At 43.5% G+C, this 17821-nt stretch overlaps 1 protein-coding gene across 2 annotated transcripts in view; it reads left to right on the forward strand.

The window, feature by feature from the left end:
* LOC104319894 (unconventional myosin-X) overlaps positions 1-17821 on the forward strand; it is a 104516-nt gene that overhangs the window by 76006 nt on the left and 10689 nt on the right. For both annotated transcript variants that reach the window (XM_069781215.1, XM_069781216.1), the window contains 9 exons: positions 5061-5184; positions 5668-5911; positions 6735-6830; positions 8490-8583; positions 9205-9260; positions 10927-11069; positions 12666-12860; positions 15510-15667; positions 16921-17044. In XM_069781215.1, coding sequence (XP_069637316.1) covers positions 5061-5184; positions 5668-5911; positions 6735-6830; positions 8490-8583; positions 9205-9260; positions 10927-11069; positions 12666-12860; positions 15510-15667; positions 16921-17044 — 1234 coding nt within the window. The remainder of the gene's footprint in view (positions 1-5060; positions 5185-5667; positions 5912-6734; positions 6831-8489; positions 8584-9204; positions 9261-10926; positions 11070-12665; positions 12861-15509; positions 15668-16920; positions 17045-17821) is intronic.

Here is a 17821-nt window from a genome sequence, read left to right on the forward strand (position 1 = left end):
AATAATCCAAATCCTTTTGAAGGCTGGCTTTGCCATAAAAGAAAGTAAGGTCAAGGGACCTGCGCAGGAAATCCAGTTCTTAGGAGTAAAATGGCAAGACGGGCGTCGTCAGATCCCTGCGGACGTGATCAACAAAATAGCAGCTATGTCCTCACCGACTAATAAAAAGGAAACACAGGCTTTCTTAGGTGTTGTGGGCTTTTGGAGAATGCATATTCCAAATTACAGTCAAATTGTAAGTCCTCTCTACCAAGTTACCCGGAAGAAGAACGATTTTAAATGGGGGCCTGAGCAACGACAAGCCTTTGAACAAATTAAGCGGGAGATTGTTCATGCAGTAGCTCTTGGGCCAGTCCGGACAGGACCAGATGTTAAAAATGTGCTCTACACTGCAGCTGGGGAGAATGGCCCTACCTGGAGCCTTTGGCAGAAAGCACCTGGAGAGACCCGAGGCCGACCCCTGGGGTTTTGGAGTCGGGGATATCGAGGATCCGAGGCTCGCTATACTCCAACTGAAAAAGAGATATTGGCAGCATATGAAGGAGTTCGAGCCGCTTCAGAAGTGGTTGGTACTGAAACACAGCTCTTCTTAGCACCCCGACTGCCAGTGCTGGGCTGGATGTTCAAAGGGAAAGTTTCCTCTACACATCACGCGACTGATGCCACGTGGAGTAAGTGGATTGCACTGATCACACAACGGGCTCGCATAGGAAACCCCAGTCGCCCAGGAATTTTAGAAGTGATCACGGACTGGCCAGAAGACAAAGACTTTGGAATGTTGCCAGAGGAGGAGGTGACACGGGCTGAAGAGGCCCCGCTGTATAATAAACTGCCAGAAAATGAGAGGCAATATGCCCTGTTCACTGATGGGTCCTGTCGCATCGTGGGAAAACATCGGAGGTGGAAGGCTGCTGTATGGAGTCCTACACGACTAGTTGCAGAAACTGCTGAAGGAGAAGGTGAATCGAGTCAGTTTGCGGAGGTGAAAGCCATCCAGCTAGCATTAGATATTGCTGAAAGAGAAAAGTGGCCAGTGCTCTATCTCTATACTGACTCATGGATGGTGGCAAATGCCCTATGGGGGTGGCTACAGCAATGGAAGAAGGGCAACTGGCAACGCAGAGGTAAACCCATCTGGGCTGCCGCACTGTGGCAAGATATCGCTGTTCGGATAGAGAAGCTAGTGGTAAAAGTACGTCATGTAGATGCTCATGTACCCAGGAGTCGGGCCACTGAAGAACATCAAAACAATCAGCAGGCAGATCAGGCCGCCAAGATTGAAGTGTCTCAGGTGGACCTGGACTGGCAACGTAGGGGTGAGCTATTTATGGCTCGGTGGGCCCACGATACCTCAGGCCATCAGGGGAGAGATGCAACATATAGATGGGCTCGAGATCGAGGGGTGGACTTGACCATGGACACTATCGCACAGGTCATCCACGAATGTGAAACATGTGCCGCAATTAAGCAAGCCAAGCGGCAAAAACCCCTGTCGCATGGGGGGCGATGGCTGAAATATAAACAGTGGGAGGCCTGGCAGATTGACTATATCACACTCCCACGAACACGCCAAGGCAAGTGCCATGTGCTTACAATGGTGGAAGCAACCACTGGATGGCTGGAAACATACCCTGTGTCCCATGCCACTGCCCAGAACACTATTCTGGGCCTTGAAGAGAAAATTTTATGGCAACACGGCACCCCAGAAAGAATCGAGTCGGACAACGGGACTCACTTCCGAAACAACCTCGTAGATACCTGGGCCAAAGAACACGGCATTGAGTGGGTATATCACATCCCTTATCACGCACCGGCCTCCGGAAAAATCGAACGATACAACGGACTGCTGAAAACTACATTGAGAGCGATGGGGGGTGGGACTTTCAAACATTGGGATACACATTTAACAAAAGCCACCTGGTTAGTTAATACTAGAGGATCCGCCAATCGGGCTGGCCCCGCCCAACCAAGACTTCCACATACTGTAGAAGGCGATAAAGTCCCTGTAGTGCGCATGAGGAGTATGTTAGGAAAGACAGTCTGGGTTAGTCCTCCCTCAAGCAGAGGCAAACCCATTCAAGGGGTTGTTTTTGCTCAGGGACCTGGGTACACCTGGTGGGTGATGCAGAAGGATGGGGAAGTTCGATGTGTACCTCAGGGAGATTTGATTTTGGGAGAGAATAGCCAGTGAATTGGGCTGTATGATACCTAACTGCTAAATACCCTGCCAATGCATGTCATTGTATCTATAGTGTCTATATGCCATATCAAGGGTATTACTGTAAGAATTACCCAAATGACTGCGGGATGGACTTTGAAACTAAGCCAAGTACAACAGCGACAGAACTTGAACTGACACCCAGCAATTTCCTCAAGATCAACATCCTCGACCTGCAGAACAAGGGCGTGAGTTGCACCAAATGTACTAGCCACAAGTTCCAGAGGCAGCATACAACAACCCACCATCTCACACCATCTCTCTTATCCTGAAGAACTGTTACAACAGATGGAGCCCCAAAGTCATGGACTAAATAAAATCAATGGACACATTAGAGGAATAGCCCATACGCTAAAGGAATACCATTCGCGTGTGTGTGCGGGGGGACGACGGGGACGGACGCAAGTCCATATACTTATATGTATAAGACAAGGAAGTGGTAGTGGTCGATTGGAAAATGTAAGATCTGGGCATGATGTAGATGGTATAGAATAAGGGGTGGATAATGTCCTGGGTTCAGCTGGGATAGAGTTAATTTTTTTTTTACAGGAACCTGGGAGGTGGGGGGCATAGCCGGGGCAGCTGACCTGAACTGGCCAAGGAGCTATTCCATACCATGTGACATCATGCTCAGTATATAAAGGGGGAGCGGGCCGGGGGGTGGGCTCTTCTTTTCGGTGGGGGAAGTGGCAGAGCGTCGGGTCCCGGGTGGTGAGCAGTTGCACTGTACATCACTCTTTTTGTATACTTTTTCATTAGTACCGTTGTTGTTGTTGCAATTTCTTTGTGTTGTTCCAGTAAACTGCCTTTATCTCAACCCTCGAGGTTCCAGGTTTGGTTTTTTTTTCTCTCCTCCGTTTTCCCCCCATCCCACCGGAGGGGGGCGGGAGGAGTGAGCGAGCGGCCGCGTGGTCCTTTGTTACCGGCTGGGCTGAAACCACGACACTGTCCAGTCTCTACTGGTACACAAGCTAGCACATATGTACCTAGGCTATTTTAGATTGTTTTTGTCACCATATATTAACATAACACCCTTTAGGAAGACTGAAAGCAGGCAACTAGTATCTTGTAGGTATATGTTCTACCTTAGAGAGATTTCACAGAAGTAGCCAGAGCTTCCAGTGGACAATCACAAGAGGAAATGGGGAAGGCTGGGGTTTGATTTGTTTCCATCACTAAAACTTCTCTTGTTCTAGTCCTTTTACTGTTCAGAGTCAAGGGTTTATTTTCAGCCGCTGTGTACAAGTTAAACTATTCTAAGGCTAGAAAAAATTACTGTGCTGATCCAGGGTGGGTCCCAGTGCACACAACCAAGACCACTGAACCTTTTCATTCCTACTACAGGGACAATGACAGGGTAGTAAAGCCAGGCTATTAGCCCCGCACTTGAAGCATCTTAGCTTAGATCCCACACTAGGCTCTAGGCTTCCTGAGTGCCCTCAGGCTAGTTGCTTAATAATGCAATGATAAATCCCCTTACAGAACAGGATGTCAGATAAGCCCACATAAGACTGTAAGGAGTTCAGGTGTGAAGCCAATGACAGTCATAAAAATATTTCAGATAAATAATGTCCCTGAGAATAGAGACTTGAACTACAAAATACCTTTTAGAAAACGGATTTTTTTTTTTTTTTTTTAGGAATTCAATTTACTTCCTTTGCTATTCTTTTCCAATGGCAGATTGAACTTCTTATAAAGTTGCATGATTTTTCCGGTTTGCATTTCCCTAATGTCAGCTGCCAGCCATCAGAATTTTTTATGATCTGCTTGAGTAAAGGTACCTTCTCTGTGTGCAGGTACTCACAGATCACTGTCAGGTAATCTTCAAGCCATGAATCATTCTGTCACAGCCCAGGCCAGTTTCTACCATTCGTCTTAAAATGTAAATAGAAGTGGAGGGTTTTATTGGGCTCCTCAGTGAGTAAGACTCATGAAAAATCCAGTTGATACTATGTCATGCCATGAGCCACAAGAAGAGATAACTGCAGCTGGGTCAAGATCCCATCAGTAGCTGCTGATCCAAGAGTACCTGGTTTTTGAGACTTAATGGCAAGAGAGGGAGTATGAATGAGTGGAGCAGGAATGAGACAAAAGAGGAGTACAAAGGGGTCACAGAGAGGACAGAAGGGAAGAAATGAAAAGAAGCAACATGCATTTGAGGAAGGAAAAGATCTAAGGAGCTGCTTTCATTAGTATTAAATTAATAAAGCCGATCAAAGGAAGTTGTATTTAATGCAAAGGAGATGATAGGGTAATTTGGGATTTTGTGTGTGAAGTACTTTCTTATGGCTGAGGGCCATTATCTAGTTGGGAGAACCAGGATGGGTAAATACAGTACTATTAATTCAGTAACTTAGATCTTTGGTTTTAGGGTTCAGTTATCCTGGAATGTGCTTTTTTTCCTAATCAACCCAAAGCAAGGCATTTCCTTGCTGGGGTTAGATCAGTGCTCCATCTTGTCCAGCATCCTGGCCTGTCTGCCAGAAAAATCAGAAAACTTCTCCAAAATGAAAAATTCTCTCTTAATCCCATTAAATTAGATTTTGGACTGTGGGCTCAGCCTTGAAACAGGAAGGTTTGTTACTGCAGGGAAGTGGAGTTTTCTAGCCAAATGTCACTCTCCTTTCTGGTATAAAAATTCCATGGTCTGGAGACTCTTGCTTTAGGCATTAATGGGTAAGCTGTCAAGCCTCTAGTTTTACTGTATTGCTTTGTTTGTAAAGGGAGTATGTGTGGTTTTGCACCTTCTAATCATGTGACTTCTCTAGCCTTGTTAATTTGCTCCAGTCTTCCTGTGACCAGGAGAACCCAAGTTAGCCTGTATTTCTTCTTTTCCTTTTAGTTTCTGGACAGTGAAGAAGAAGTGGATGTTTACATTGATACAGATGAAGAGTTTTGTAACGGACGAGTCACTATCTTCAATGGCTCAGGACCACCCTATTTTCACAGCTATCTCTACATGAAAGGTAAGCAGCTTTAGCCAAAACCATGGAAGGATGGAATCCAGGAAACCCTCTTTCCTCTTCTGTTTCTGCAGAATCATCATCTTCATCTGCTCTTAGTTCTCTGTTTAGTCTTTTTTTTTTCTTCTTCTTTTATTGAAAACAAGCAAATAAAACAAAGAGCTAGGAGGTAGATGTCAAGGAATTAGACTGGATATCTTTGCCACCGAGACCTAATTGTGCCCACTTGGTGTGGGCTTAAATGACTCATTCTGAGCTACAAAAGTGAAGACAGTACAAAAATATTTGAGTAGTGCGCATATTTGTATATTTGTGTTTCACTAGTTTGTTCTGGTTTTTCTCTGTCCGAACTTAAGCATAACCTTGTTTCTCTCCTTTGTTTCGTGTAGGAACTGAAGTGGTAACCAAGTGCCCGTGAAGCAGGATCGGAATAGAAACATGGCCCTTGTTGCATTTCTGATGAAATCTTGCTCCCTTGCTTTGCAGGTGGTCTCATGAACCCATGGAGACGGCGCTGGTGTGTTCTGAAGAACGAGGCCTTCATGTGGTTCCGCACCAAGCAAGAGGCACTGAAGTCAGGCTGGCTCTATAAAAAAGGTGGAGGCATGTCAACACTTTCACGCCGTAACTGGAAACGCCGTTGGTTTGTGCTTCGAGAATCCAAGCTGATGTACTTTGAGAATGATAGCGAGGAAAAGCTGAAGGGGACAATTGATATCAGAAGGGCAAAGTGAGTGAAGAAATAAATCCTTTTGATCCCTAGTATTCAGTCTCTAAATCAATAATGAAGTGTCCAGTCCTGCCAGTTCATCAGCCTATGTATCTCCCGTAGGGTTAGGAGAATCAGAAACATAAGGGAAGGAAAAGACAATTAGAGCTTCTAGTTTTACTCTGGAGGGAGTCTGGAATGCTTGATAGTTCTTTTTCCAGTCTTGCATTTCATAATCCAGCAGAAGCTCTTTCCAAGCCATGGATGGAGCCAGACCAGGAGGGGCTAATTAAGTACATACCCCCATGCATTCTCCCCTACCCTGACTCCATCTGTTCCCTGGCTTCTCCAAGCATTTCACAGAGGTGTTATGAAGCTCACAGCAGGATTTGAATCTGGCAGCATGTACTATGCCTTTTCCTGCGTCCTGAATGCTCTTTTTGCTGCCATAGCCAATTCCTCAGCTCCTGCTGTAGGAAAGGAGAGACTAGTCACCTGCAAAGTGCCAAAAAGAGTGGCACACACCACTTTGTAAACAGCCTTCTATATCAACCTCCCTGTTATCTCTTCTTCCATCTAGTCTGATGGTGTCTTGAAGAAAATACATTTAATGCCTTAAGCTTTGATTTTGTAGTAGATTAACTGTACAAATCTTTTTAAGGGGACCCTAAAAGTCTTAATGTGTGTTGGAGGAATTTTGTATTTCTGTTGGAGTTACAAGCCATCTGAACCAGTGATTTCCCTTCTGTATGGTGAATGGTATGATATGAAAAAAATTGGCCAGGTGGAATTTATGCCTGTGAAAGGTTTTCAGTTTTGGCTCTTGTGTTTTGCTGTATTCCAGGGAGATAGTGGACATTCATGAAAAGGAGAATGCCTTGGACATTGTGACAGAAGACAGAGTTTATCACATTGTCGCAGAGTCACCAGAAGATGCCAGGTATAAGAGGGAGTTCTGTTAGGTTTATTCATTCAGTTCAGGTCTGACACAACTACTCACGGGAGAGCGTGGGAAACATAATCGCCTCCCTTTTGCTGGAGAAAAGAGGGGATTTGTTCCAGAGTGCCATTTTGTGTTTATTGGGAGGTACCACACCTACTTTGGGGACTCCCTATTGCAGCTACTGAGATGGTTGTTCAGCCTATCAGTCACAGGACTGCCACCTTCTTATGTGGCTGTGAGCAAGCTGAATTCAAGGGTTACTTCAGGAGACACACAAAACCTTAATATAAACTGGAACATCTAATAGCTGATTTATTTATTAAATGGAATCTTGAATCAAACAAAAAGTCTATTCATGTTGTCTGTAAATGATTGCAAGAGCAGCTGGGTTTTATCCAGGAGACAGAGAAAAGGCTGCAGCTTATCAGAGTCTGTAGTGTCATCTGATAAAGTCTTCCCAGTGCAAAACAAACAAATGACTCATGTCCTTCCTTCTGGGCGTCCTGGCCAGGCAGTGGGAATCAGTTGTTTAAGGGCAGGTTGGACAACCTGTTCTGGCTATGCAAAGCCAGGTTAAGAGGTTACTGTCCCTAGCTGCTCATGTGTTCCCACTTTTCCCATTCTTACCAAGGCTTCTGCTTTCTCAGCCCAGCCAGTGTAAGTGTTTCTCTGATCTACTTCAGTCTGATACTGTGAAGTTATTTAGGGTCTGTTATTTCATTTGGGTGTAGGGAGAGGAAAGGGGAAGGTGTTTGGACACAAATTGACAGAAATAGACAAATAGACTAAAGAACAGCCACATGAACAAGAAACAGGCAAATTCAAGGGACAGTAGCTGAAGAAACAGTAACCTCTTAACCCAGAACTTCCACAACTGGAATAGGCATGCCCTAAGATAACATTGCAGAATTGCTAGGACAAGTGTAAACCAAATGTTGCCTCTGTCAATGCCATATCAGTCTCTGTTCTGAGGGAGGAGAAAGCACCAACACTTGCACTAGCAAAGGGTAGATGAGCATATGTCACAGAGTATCCAATCTGAGAATCCTCCATGAAGTCTAGATGTTTGCTGATCTCACTGGAAGCTGCAGATAAGAATCTGCTTGTTCTGCAACAGAGATTAGCCTCCAGATATGTCTGTAATGAGAAGCCCTTTCACAGCCAAATAACTTAACTCCAAATTAACCTGTAAAAAACCTCATGATTAATTGACAGCCATATGACTTTCAAGTTTATGAGCAGATCAGAGAGACTAGCTAAGAAGGCTCCCAGGTGTCTCTAGGACTCTAGTCCAGGAAGATTCCCAACTGACTCCGTCTTTACAACTGCTGTATGCTCTTCTCAGTTTGCTGACATGTGCTCCCTGGTAAGGCCACTGCCTGCTTACAGTTCCTTGAATAGCAAGTAGAAAACTGGATTTTGCGGGAGCAGCTGTCAGTGGGTTGGAGAACGTGCACAGAATTTTCATGGATAAATAGGGAGGAAGGAAGACATTAGATTCTGGTATGATCAGCCCAAGAGATATTTTGTGGCATAGTCCTCAGGAAATTGTGAATGAAGAAATTTTCCCACTGGCAGCTTTCCAGGTTCCTTGGTCATATTCTAGAGCTAGTTTCACTACCCAAATCTTAACTTTGAGTCTGTTTCGATTGCCAGTGGTTGGTTTAATGTCCTGAGCCGAGTACACAGCGCTACAGCGCAGCAGCTGAGGGAAATGCAAGATGAACAGGCCAATCCAAAGAATGCTGTGGTGAGTTACTGTGCAACCAGTCTGTGGGCATGCTTAGAGCTCTCTGTGTTTAACTATTTTGTGCATGTTTTTCCAGCACATGCAGTGCTATAATTCATGAGCAGTATAAGAAAGTTGGACAACTATTATAAAGAAACAGCAAAGGTGGTAGAAAGAGGGTAAGCAGTGGGGAACATGGTGGTTGTGGTGGGTGGCTCAGCTTAATCACCAATAGCTCTCTGGTTTGAGGGGAAGAGGGGGCCTGCCTCATGCAGATAAAATGGCTTTGGATGGGATTATGGGACTAGTCTGGGTCACAGTTATTCCAAACAGAAGATAGGCAGTTGGGAAGAACAGTGTATTTATGTATTTTGCCAGTACTGGGATATTGGCAAAGGTTATTTCAGACCTTCATAATGCTCTCTGGAAATTTGTAGCTCTTTTTCCTCCAGTCCAGTGGAGCACATCTTCTCATGGTGTTTAGGGAGCAAAGATGACTCACTCATGCCTTTCTCATATGTTCATTTCTACTCAAGCTATTGGAATTCAGAAGAATGTTTTCAGTTCCAATCCTATTCATGAAGGAGAATGTAATTTAAGATGGAAGCAATTTCTGTTATCTGTGTCTTTCTCACTGTACAGGGAACTCTGGATGTTGGGCTTATTGACAATGTCTGTGCTTCAGACAGTCCTGATAGGTAGGTACATCTCTTAGATCAGAAACTCTCTAACATATTTTTGTGGGTAGGTCCAGGTTTTCTTTGGGGTTTGCATTTGTTTAAACTCATAAGAATTTATCTCCACACAAATAAACATAACTGAAGTCTTCATTTCAAGCTATGTCACTTCACAGACATGAAGTTGACACATGTATTTTCTTTGAGTGAAAGTTTCTCATTTCCTTGTTAAAAGTGGAACAGCATAATCTCAGTGTCAAATTATAGTCTTAACTATTATTAACACTGAACAAAAATGTCCAGCAAAAGCAGCACTTCCAGTTTTTCAACAGAGTAATTTTGAGTCGTTAATGTAAATTTAGGGGAAAGAAACAGCATTGTGGAAGAATAATGGATGAATTTAGAAATCTGTACTCTTTTGATATCTTTGCAATGCAACAAAGCACAGACCTTTAGTTCACAGTTGGGTTAGTTTCAGAGGAGAGATTACGGGACACTTCATATCACTTTACGTTAACATTTAATTATTTCCCACAATGTTAACAGGTTCAGCCAGGGCAAAGATTGTTACTACAGTGCTGAAGTAAAATGTTAGCTATTAAGTTATTTAGCTCTGTGGTCTGTTTTTTTTCTCACACAGGTTGCCAGGACTTTGGGGTTACTAGTTTAGAAAATGCGTATCTCGGTAGCGAACTAAGATTTCGTTGATCAAAATGTTTTAGCCAGTTCTCAGCCTGGGCTTCTCATAGTTAATCTGTGTACCAGTAAAAAACTAGGCACAAATAGTAAGCTGAACAGTTAAAATTAGTTCATGCATCTGCTGAGGTACACTATTCTGGAGTATCAATGTTTGAATCAACGTTAAACAAATTCTGAGGAGAATGCTTATTTTTCAACCAAGGTTTTTATGCAGCTTATTTTTATCTTCCATAGGTTTATGCAGTGGCCAGACAGTTGCTTATTTTGCACCTTTACCTTTTGCTTCATACTTGCATTCTGCTTTTCAGTTTCTCTGTTTTGTAATAGAAATCCATGTTTGCTTTCAAAGCTTTCTGAGTCTATCCTCTTGGAACTGATCATATTTTTGTTTTTCCATTTTTCTGTAAAGCATCAATTCTGTGCAGAATTGTGACTATTCTTTTGGTAGGACGCATTTGTCTGTTGCAAGAGAAGAACAAAGTAATCTAGGAGCAACATAACAGTTTTTCCTCTGTTTTGTCAGGATGAGCTCATCCTTTTTAAAACCAATCTCAAACCCATTTTAGCTGACCCTGCTGGGACCTGTGTTTGCTACTGCATCACTGGTTTTAATAGCTATGAGGAGAATGGCTGTACTAGCTCAGCCCAGTGGTACTAGCACTAGCTCAGTCCAGTCGGAGGGTAGAACAAACTTCTTTGCTTATGAACCCAGGACATTTTACAGCTGGTCATTAGCTAGTTAACATTTTCTAGTCTTTGGGAATAGCTCTTGAAAGATATTTAATTCCATTTATCTGGTCTCTGCATTCATCAGTTTGCAGACCAACTGCACGGGAGATGCTCTTAAGTGTTTCTACACTTTGTAGTTTGTATTCAGAGAATCTTTCTGCATTGTTTATGGGAAGGTAGAGGACATGACTTTGGGTGTGCTGTAAGTTGAGATATCTGTATGGTTATGACCAATTTTAATGCTTTTATCTTCTGGCAGACCAAATTCTTTTGTGATCATCACAGCAAATAGAGTGATTCACTGCAACAGCGACACCCCTGAGGAGATGCATCACTGGATCTCCCTGCTGCAGAAACCAAAAGGCGAATCTAAGGTTGATGGCCAGGAATTCCTTGTGAGAGGTAAAAGGAAATGCATGCAATTACGACATGTAAAACTCATCTTCCATTTATGATCTGAGAGGGAGCTTTGATTGCAGCTAATTCAATCTAAGGTTTAGCTGCTCCCCAAAACCAATCATTCTTTGCCTCTCTCCACCTTCCTGCCTGCTGCTTGCCACGTCCTGTGTTGTGCTGGCACTGGCTCTTACCTGATTCCCTGTCAGGTGGATTCAGAAAGCTAAAGCTGGAAAAAAAAAAAAAAGGTACTACTTTATACGTTTAGTTTTCTGATATTAGTTCCATAGCCTATTTCAACATGTCCCACAAATGCCGTCAGGGAATAGGAGGGAGCATGGCTGCTGTTTAGGAGCAGCTGGCTTAGACTGACTATAACATGACACTGCAGCTTTTGTTTTCAGAAAGCTCTGTTCCTTCTGACACCTGTCATGTAGAGAGGGAGGGAGAGAGATCTTTGTGGGATTGCTGCTGTCCTCAGCTAAACAAACTAACCTGATTACGGTAGACATAGTGAGGTGACAATAATTCTCTGAGGCTGAGCAAAGGATTTATATTATTTCTCTAGTTAGAGCTTAGTTGGAGATGGAGGAGCTGATGCATGAGTAGTGATCACACCCATATTACAAAATATTCTCCCATTTGTCTCAGATATTTTTAAATTTCCTTAGCACTTTCAGCTCATCACATGGTCTTAAATGTATGAAGACACTCCTGATCCAATCTGTGGAAAGCAAGATTATCAGACAATAGTTTGAGTACCTTAAATTCAAAATACTTAATTGCAAGGCAACAGTTCCTTTTATCTCGTATTGTTCATAAGTTAAAGAAAAAAAGGAATGCTCCTTTGCAAAGTCAATGTATGATCTGCACTTCACAGTAAGATGTCTGTGTGAGAGTGGTGTAGCCATGAAGGTATATACTCTAGAAGGTCTATCTCTTTATCTTTTCTTTATATGGAACCTCTGGGCTCAGTCCCACATTCTTTGAACTTTTTGCCTTGTAGTTGGACATTGCTTTTTACAGCTCTGAATAGAAAATTGTCTTTTTGACAGCTTTAGCAACGCAGACTGTCATTTTTTCTTTTATAGTATTGAATTTTCTTTTTTTGTTTTGTGAGATATCTAAAATGAGAGAGAAATTATTTTTCCTGACTGTGGGAGTAAGAGATGCATGTAATGTTTACAAATCCTTCTACTAGAAGACATGTATCACCAAACCTCTTCCATCGAGGTTTGGACAGGCATTGGGCATCTCTTTGGAAGAATGAATTGTAAATTATTTATTCAGATGTTCGTGACTTGTGAGGGAAGCATCCTGAATAGAGGATGTCCTGACGGTGGTGGCAAACTAAACCACAGATCACTGATAAAAAAAATGCATAGGGCTGAAGGATGGAACAGCTCTGTGGGAAATTTTGGGCTAATTTCTTACAGTGACCGTGTAGGGTACTGCTATAGCCAGTAAAGCAGAGCTGGTAGGTGCCAGCATGACCCTTTTGCAGAGAGGTGGAGTTCTGGTCTCAGAGTTAGAGAGCCACCAGGCAAGAGACAGGATTGCTGTGGTGGAGAAACCATTGACATGTTTGTGTTCTTGTGCTAGGCTGGCTTCATAAAGAGGTTCAGAGCAGCAACAAGATGTCCTCTCTGAAGATGAAGAAACGCTGGTTTGTTCTGACAAACACTGCGCTCGATTACTACAAGTCATCCGAGCGCACAGCTGCCAAGCTTGGCACGCTTGTGCTCAATAGCCTCTGCTCTGTAGTGCAGCCCGATGAGAGGGTCTTCAAAGACACAGGTAAGAGGAAGAAAGCAGTAATGAGCAGACTTTCCACGTGTGAAGCTGCATGAAGAGGGGATAGTGCAGGAATGTGATGATGTGTCATGTTGAGAAGGTAGTCTTGATGTTATCTGAGGCTCTGTGTCTGGCTGCAAACATCTTTCCCCACAGAAACTGTAAGAGACTTGCAAAGGGCCAGAGAGTAGTGTGCAAGTGAGGGTAAGTCCCTCACACCTGACAGAGATACACAGTGCTGATGTTTTTTTACTGAGTAGTGTCACTGTTTATCTAAGTTTTTCCCAAATAGGGAAAGGGCTATGAGTTCTTATAGTTGACACTGTAATTATGAGTACATCTCCATAAATAACTCTCACTTTGTAGCATGACCTACATTTGTCTCTGGGGTCAATGTTATTCTCTTAAACAAAACAGCAATGGCATACACTGTAAGACTTTTTTGTAGCATCACTCTGCTTGTTAGAAACAAAAGATGACGAGGGCCTGTGTTTGCTTTCTGTGCAGCGTGACACAGTTCTGGGAAGGCAGGATCTGGTGTGATCCTCCATTGCTTGCCTTTTGAGTTTGGGATGGAACTTGGGTTATGGGGCGAAGGGTGAATCCCCCTTACAAAGAAGGTAAACCTTAGAACAAGATTTGAAGTACTGGATGCTTGAGTAGTGGGATGTTTTTAAAAAGGGCTGGAAGCATTTAGTAAAGCGAGATGAGAGGAAATTTATTCTGCTCACTCGGAGAAAACTGTCCATGTTTTTGATCTCAGCAGATGTCTAGGGCTGCCTTTAGCAGAGTGAATTGTCATTGCTCTGATATGTTCTCTCAGTTTATGTCAAGCACATTATTTTTAAAAGTTGTGAGCATTGATTTGGCAATCTGACTGGGTGCTGTGTGTAGAGTGGTCATTTTCTGAGGGATTAATAACACAGTGTAGCCCAAATGCTGTCTGTGAAAGTGAGCTGCCCGGTTGGCAGGGAAGTATTCATGTTATACTGCAAGATACTTGTAACTTGGAAAGCTGTCTGTGTACCCAAACCTGGACTGGGACCTTCCTGCTGATAAATAAGTTTTGGGCATGGAGGATGTTAATGTTTATATAGTGAATTTTAACCAGACATGCCATATGTTGCTATCAAAGCAGCAAGGGTTTTCCTCAGCCACACATTACAGACAAAAAGAGAATCATAAAATCATTTAGGTTGGAATGGACCTTTAAGATCAAGTCCAGCCGTTAACCTAACACTGCCAAGTCCACCACTAAACCATGTCCCTAAGCACCACATCTACACATCTTCTAAATACCTCCAGGGATGGTGACTCCACCACTTCCCTGGGCAGCCTGTTCCAATGCTTGACAACCCTTTTGGTGAAGAAGTTTTTCCTAATATCCAATCTAAACCTCCCCTGGTGCAACTTCAGGCCATGTCCTCTCGTCCTATCTCTTGTTGCTTAGGAGAAGAGACTGACACCCACCTTGCTACAACCTCCTTTCAGGTAGTTGTAGAGAGCGATAAGGTCTCCCCTCAGCCTCCTTTTCTCCAGGCTAAACAACCCCAGTTCCCTCAGCTGCTCCTCATAAGACTTGTGCTCTAGACCCTTCACCAGTTCTTCTTTGGACATGCTCCAGCACCTCAATGTCTTTGTTGCAGTGAGGGGCCCAAAACTGAACACAGCTCAGTATCCGAGGTGTGGCCTTACCAGTGCCAAGTACAGGGGGATGATCACTTCCCTAGTCCTGCTGGCCACACTATTTCTGATACGAGCCAGGATGCCGTTGGCCTTCTTGGCCAGTTGGGCACACTGCTGGCTCATGTTCAGCCAGCTGTTGACCAACACCCTCAGATCCTTTCCCTCCAGGCAGCTTTCCAGCCACTCTTCCCCAAGCCTGTAGCGTTGCATGGGGTTGTTGTGACCCAAGTGCGGGACCTGGCACTTGGCCTTGTGGAACCTTATATAATCGGCCTCGGCCCATCACTCCAGCCTGTCCAGATCCCTCTGTAGAGCCTTCCTACCCTCAAGCAGATCAACACTCCCACCCAACTTGGTGTCATTTACAAACTTTTACTGCAGGTGTACTCGATCCCCCTCCTCCAGATTGTTGATAAAGATATTAAAAGAACTGGCCCCAATACTGAGCCCTGGGGAACACCACTTTTGACCAGCCACCAACTGGATTTAACTCCATTCACCACTGCTCTTTGGGCCTGGCCATCCAGCCAGTTTTTTATCCAGCAAAGAGTACGCCCATCCAAGCCATGAGCAGCCAGTTTCTCCAGGAGAATGCTGTGGGAAACAGTGTCAAAGGCTTTACTAAAGTCTAGGTAGGTAAGTCTAGGCACTCACAGTCTTTCCCTCATCCACCGAGTGGGTCACCTTGTCATAGAAGGAGATCGGGTTAGTCAAGCAGGACCTGCCTTTCATAAACCCATGCTGACTGGGCCTGATCCCCTGCTTGTCCTGTACGTGCCATGTGATGGCACTCAAGATGATCTGCTCCATAACCTTCCCTGGCACTGAGGTCAGGCTGACAGGCCTGTAGTGCCCCAGATCCTCCTTCTGGCCCTTCTCGTAGATGGGCGTCACATTTGCTAACCTCCAGTCAACTACCTAACATGGAAGCAAGTTTCACTTTCCAGCTTCTTTGTTTCTCCACAGGCTATTGGAACATCATCGTCCATGGGCGAAAGCACTCCTACAGACTGTACACAAAGCTGTTGAATGAAGCTATGCGCTGGGCCTCTGCCATTCAAGGTGTCATTGACAGCAAAGTTCCCATAGAAACACCTACACAGCAACTCATTCGTGACATCAGGGTAGGTGGCATCATGCTAATTCCCAAGTGAGTTGGAAGCAGCCAGCTCACCACTGGCCTTACCCAGTCATTGCTGAGAATGTGGCAAGAAACGGGGTTGCTGTCTTAGGGGGACAAAAAAAAGAAGAAAAAAAAAGAGAAAAGAAACCTAAATGACTGTACAACTGAATAATCAAATCTTACATGAATTTTTTTTTTAATTAATATGTTAACTGATCTGCATAAGTCTAGGCTACAACTGTGTGCAATTACAAACTTCATGCAGGATTATGCAATCCAGTATTTGCAAAATCCTGCTTCATCCTTTCCTCTCCTAAGCATCCTCCAGACTCAAATATAAAAATTTCCTTTCCTACCAGCCATGTGACTTTGCTGTACCCTGGAGTCCTCTTCATACCTTAAGCTTGTGTGGTTAAATAGCAGAGTAAAGGGTGGAAAGAAAATGTCCTTCTAAAGAGCAGAAATTGTGCCACTCTAGTAGGAGTAATTTTTGAAAAGGCTTCTTTCCAGAAACTGTGGCAAATTAAACGTAGAATCATATTAGAAGACACACTAAAGCATATTTCAGAAGAAATGGATATGTAAATATATACATTGAGATGAGCTCTAAACTAGATGTAACTATTCAGGAAGAAAGAGCTGGAAGTGACTGTGGAGAATCTCACAAAACTTCAGCTCAGGGTTCAAGGACAAATGGAACATTAAGTATTGTTAAGGAAGGAATATAGGACAAAACATGGAAGAATGTGACGCCGATGTGTATGATAGTGACAGGCCCAGATTTTGAACACCGTGTGCATTTTGGTTGTCTGTTCTGTAAACACATGTAGTATAACCAGCCAAATTCAGGAAAGACAGGCTTATTATTGCATACTGAACATCGTGCATCTGTGGTCAAGAAAGTCCATTAACCGTTTAGTGTTGAAAGCTTGAAGGATATACAAGGGAGGAATCATGCCATAAATGTTACATGCCTGCATTAGATATCAGCCGCACGCCACATTTGAAGTCAAGATCCTGTGCTTGGTGACCTTTGGTATGACCCAGCATGGCTATTCTTATGTTTAATTTTCAGAAATAATGTACAGAGTAATTTTTATATGTAAATTATGCTTTGGTCACCTATTCCCTCCATGGACCTCCAGAAACTTAAAGGTGGCTGAGCTTGAAATAAATGTATAAGGACATCCCGCAAAGAACTATCCCCATTTGATGATAATTTTTTTTTTTTTTTTTTTTTTTCCCCTTTCCCAGGAAAACAGCACAAACTTTGAAGTAGTGGAACAGACATATAGGAGGAACCCAATCTTGCGATACACCCAGCACCCCTTGCATTCCCCATTGCTCCCACTACCGTATGGAGATGTTAGTGTTAACTGTAAGTATTTTATCCATGTGACAGAATCTGCTCACATTTTGAGGATCAGTGTGGAACCTGAGCACTACAAAAGTGGTCTGTAAGCTCTCTCTATGCAGGTGAAGTCCAGTTGGGGCAGCGTAGCCCACAGGGCTCAGAGGGAGCAGTCCCTTTCTCTACCTGGAATGTATTCTGTGTCCACTGCCTTGTATCTTAGGAACACTGAATCTTAAAGTAAACGGGGGCCGATAGTTTATCATCCATCCAGGGGATGTGCAGCCTGTCATCCTTGAGCCGCAACTAGGTTGCAAATGGCTCCAGTGGAAATCCTACGACAGGATTACACCATGCAACTGGCAGTGTGATAGTATTCATACAGAAGCTGCTGTAAAACCATGCTAAATGAATCCTGTCTTCAAATTCTTCAGGAACATGAAAGAGCTAGACTGTTTGATAGGCCATCAGAAAACTGAAGTGATTTTCTGATGATTCCAGACTGTTTGGCATACTAAAACTGAAAGGTGCTGCTGAACACCTATAGAAGAATCTCTAACGCGGAGTGACTGGGTCACAAAGTCTTTTCAGAAATTAATTTCCGTGTGGCTATGCAAAGCAATGTATACGGGAAAAACAGTCTGCCATATAGGTAGTGATCTAGTTCTGCTTAGGAAAGCGAATGCAAATTTACATAACCTTATGAAAATGTCAACTCTTGTGCTGAGCACAGAAACAAAACAGCTAATGCAAGGTTTTGAAAGCTTAGAAAAGGAAAAAGAAAGTCTTTTTGTGGCTGTTTTG

The sequence above is a fragment of the Haliaeetus albicilla genome, chromosome 4, assembly GCF_947461875.1.
Source record: "Haliaeetus albicilla chromosome 4, bHalAlb1.1, whole genome shotgun sequence".
NCBI classification, from domain to species: Eukaryota; Metazoa; Chordata; class Aves; order Accipitriformes; family Accipitridae; genus Haliaeetus; species Haliaeetus albicilla.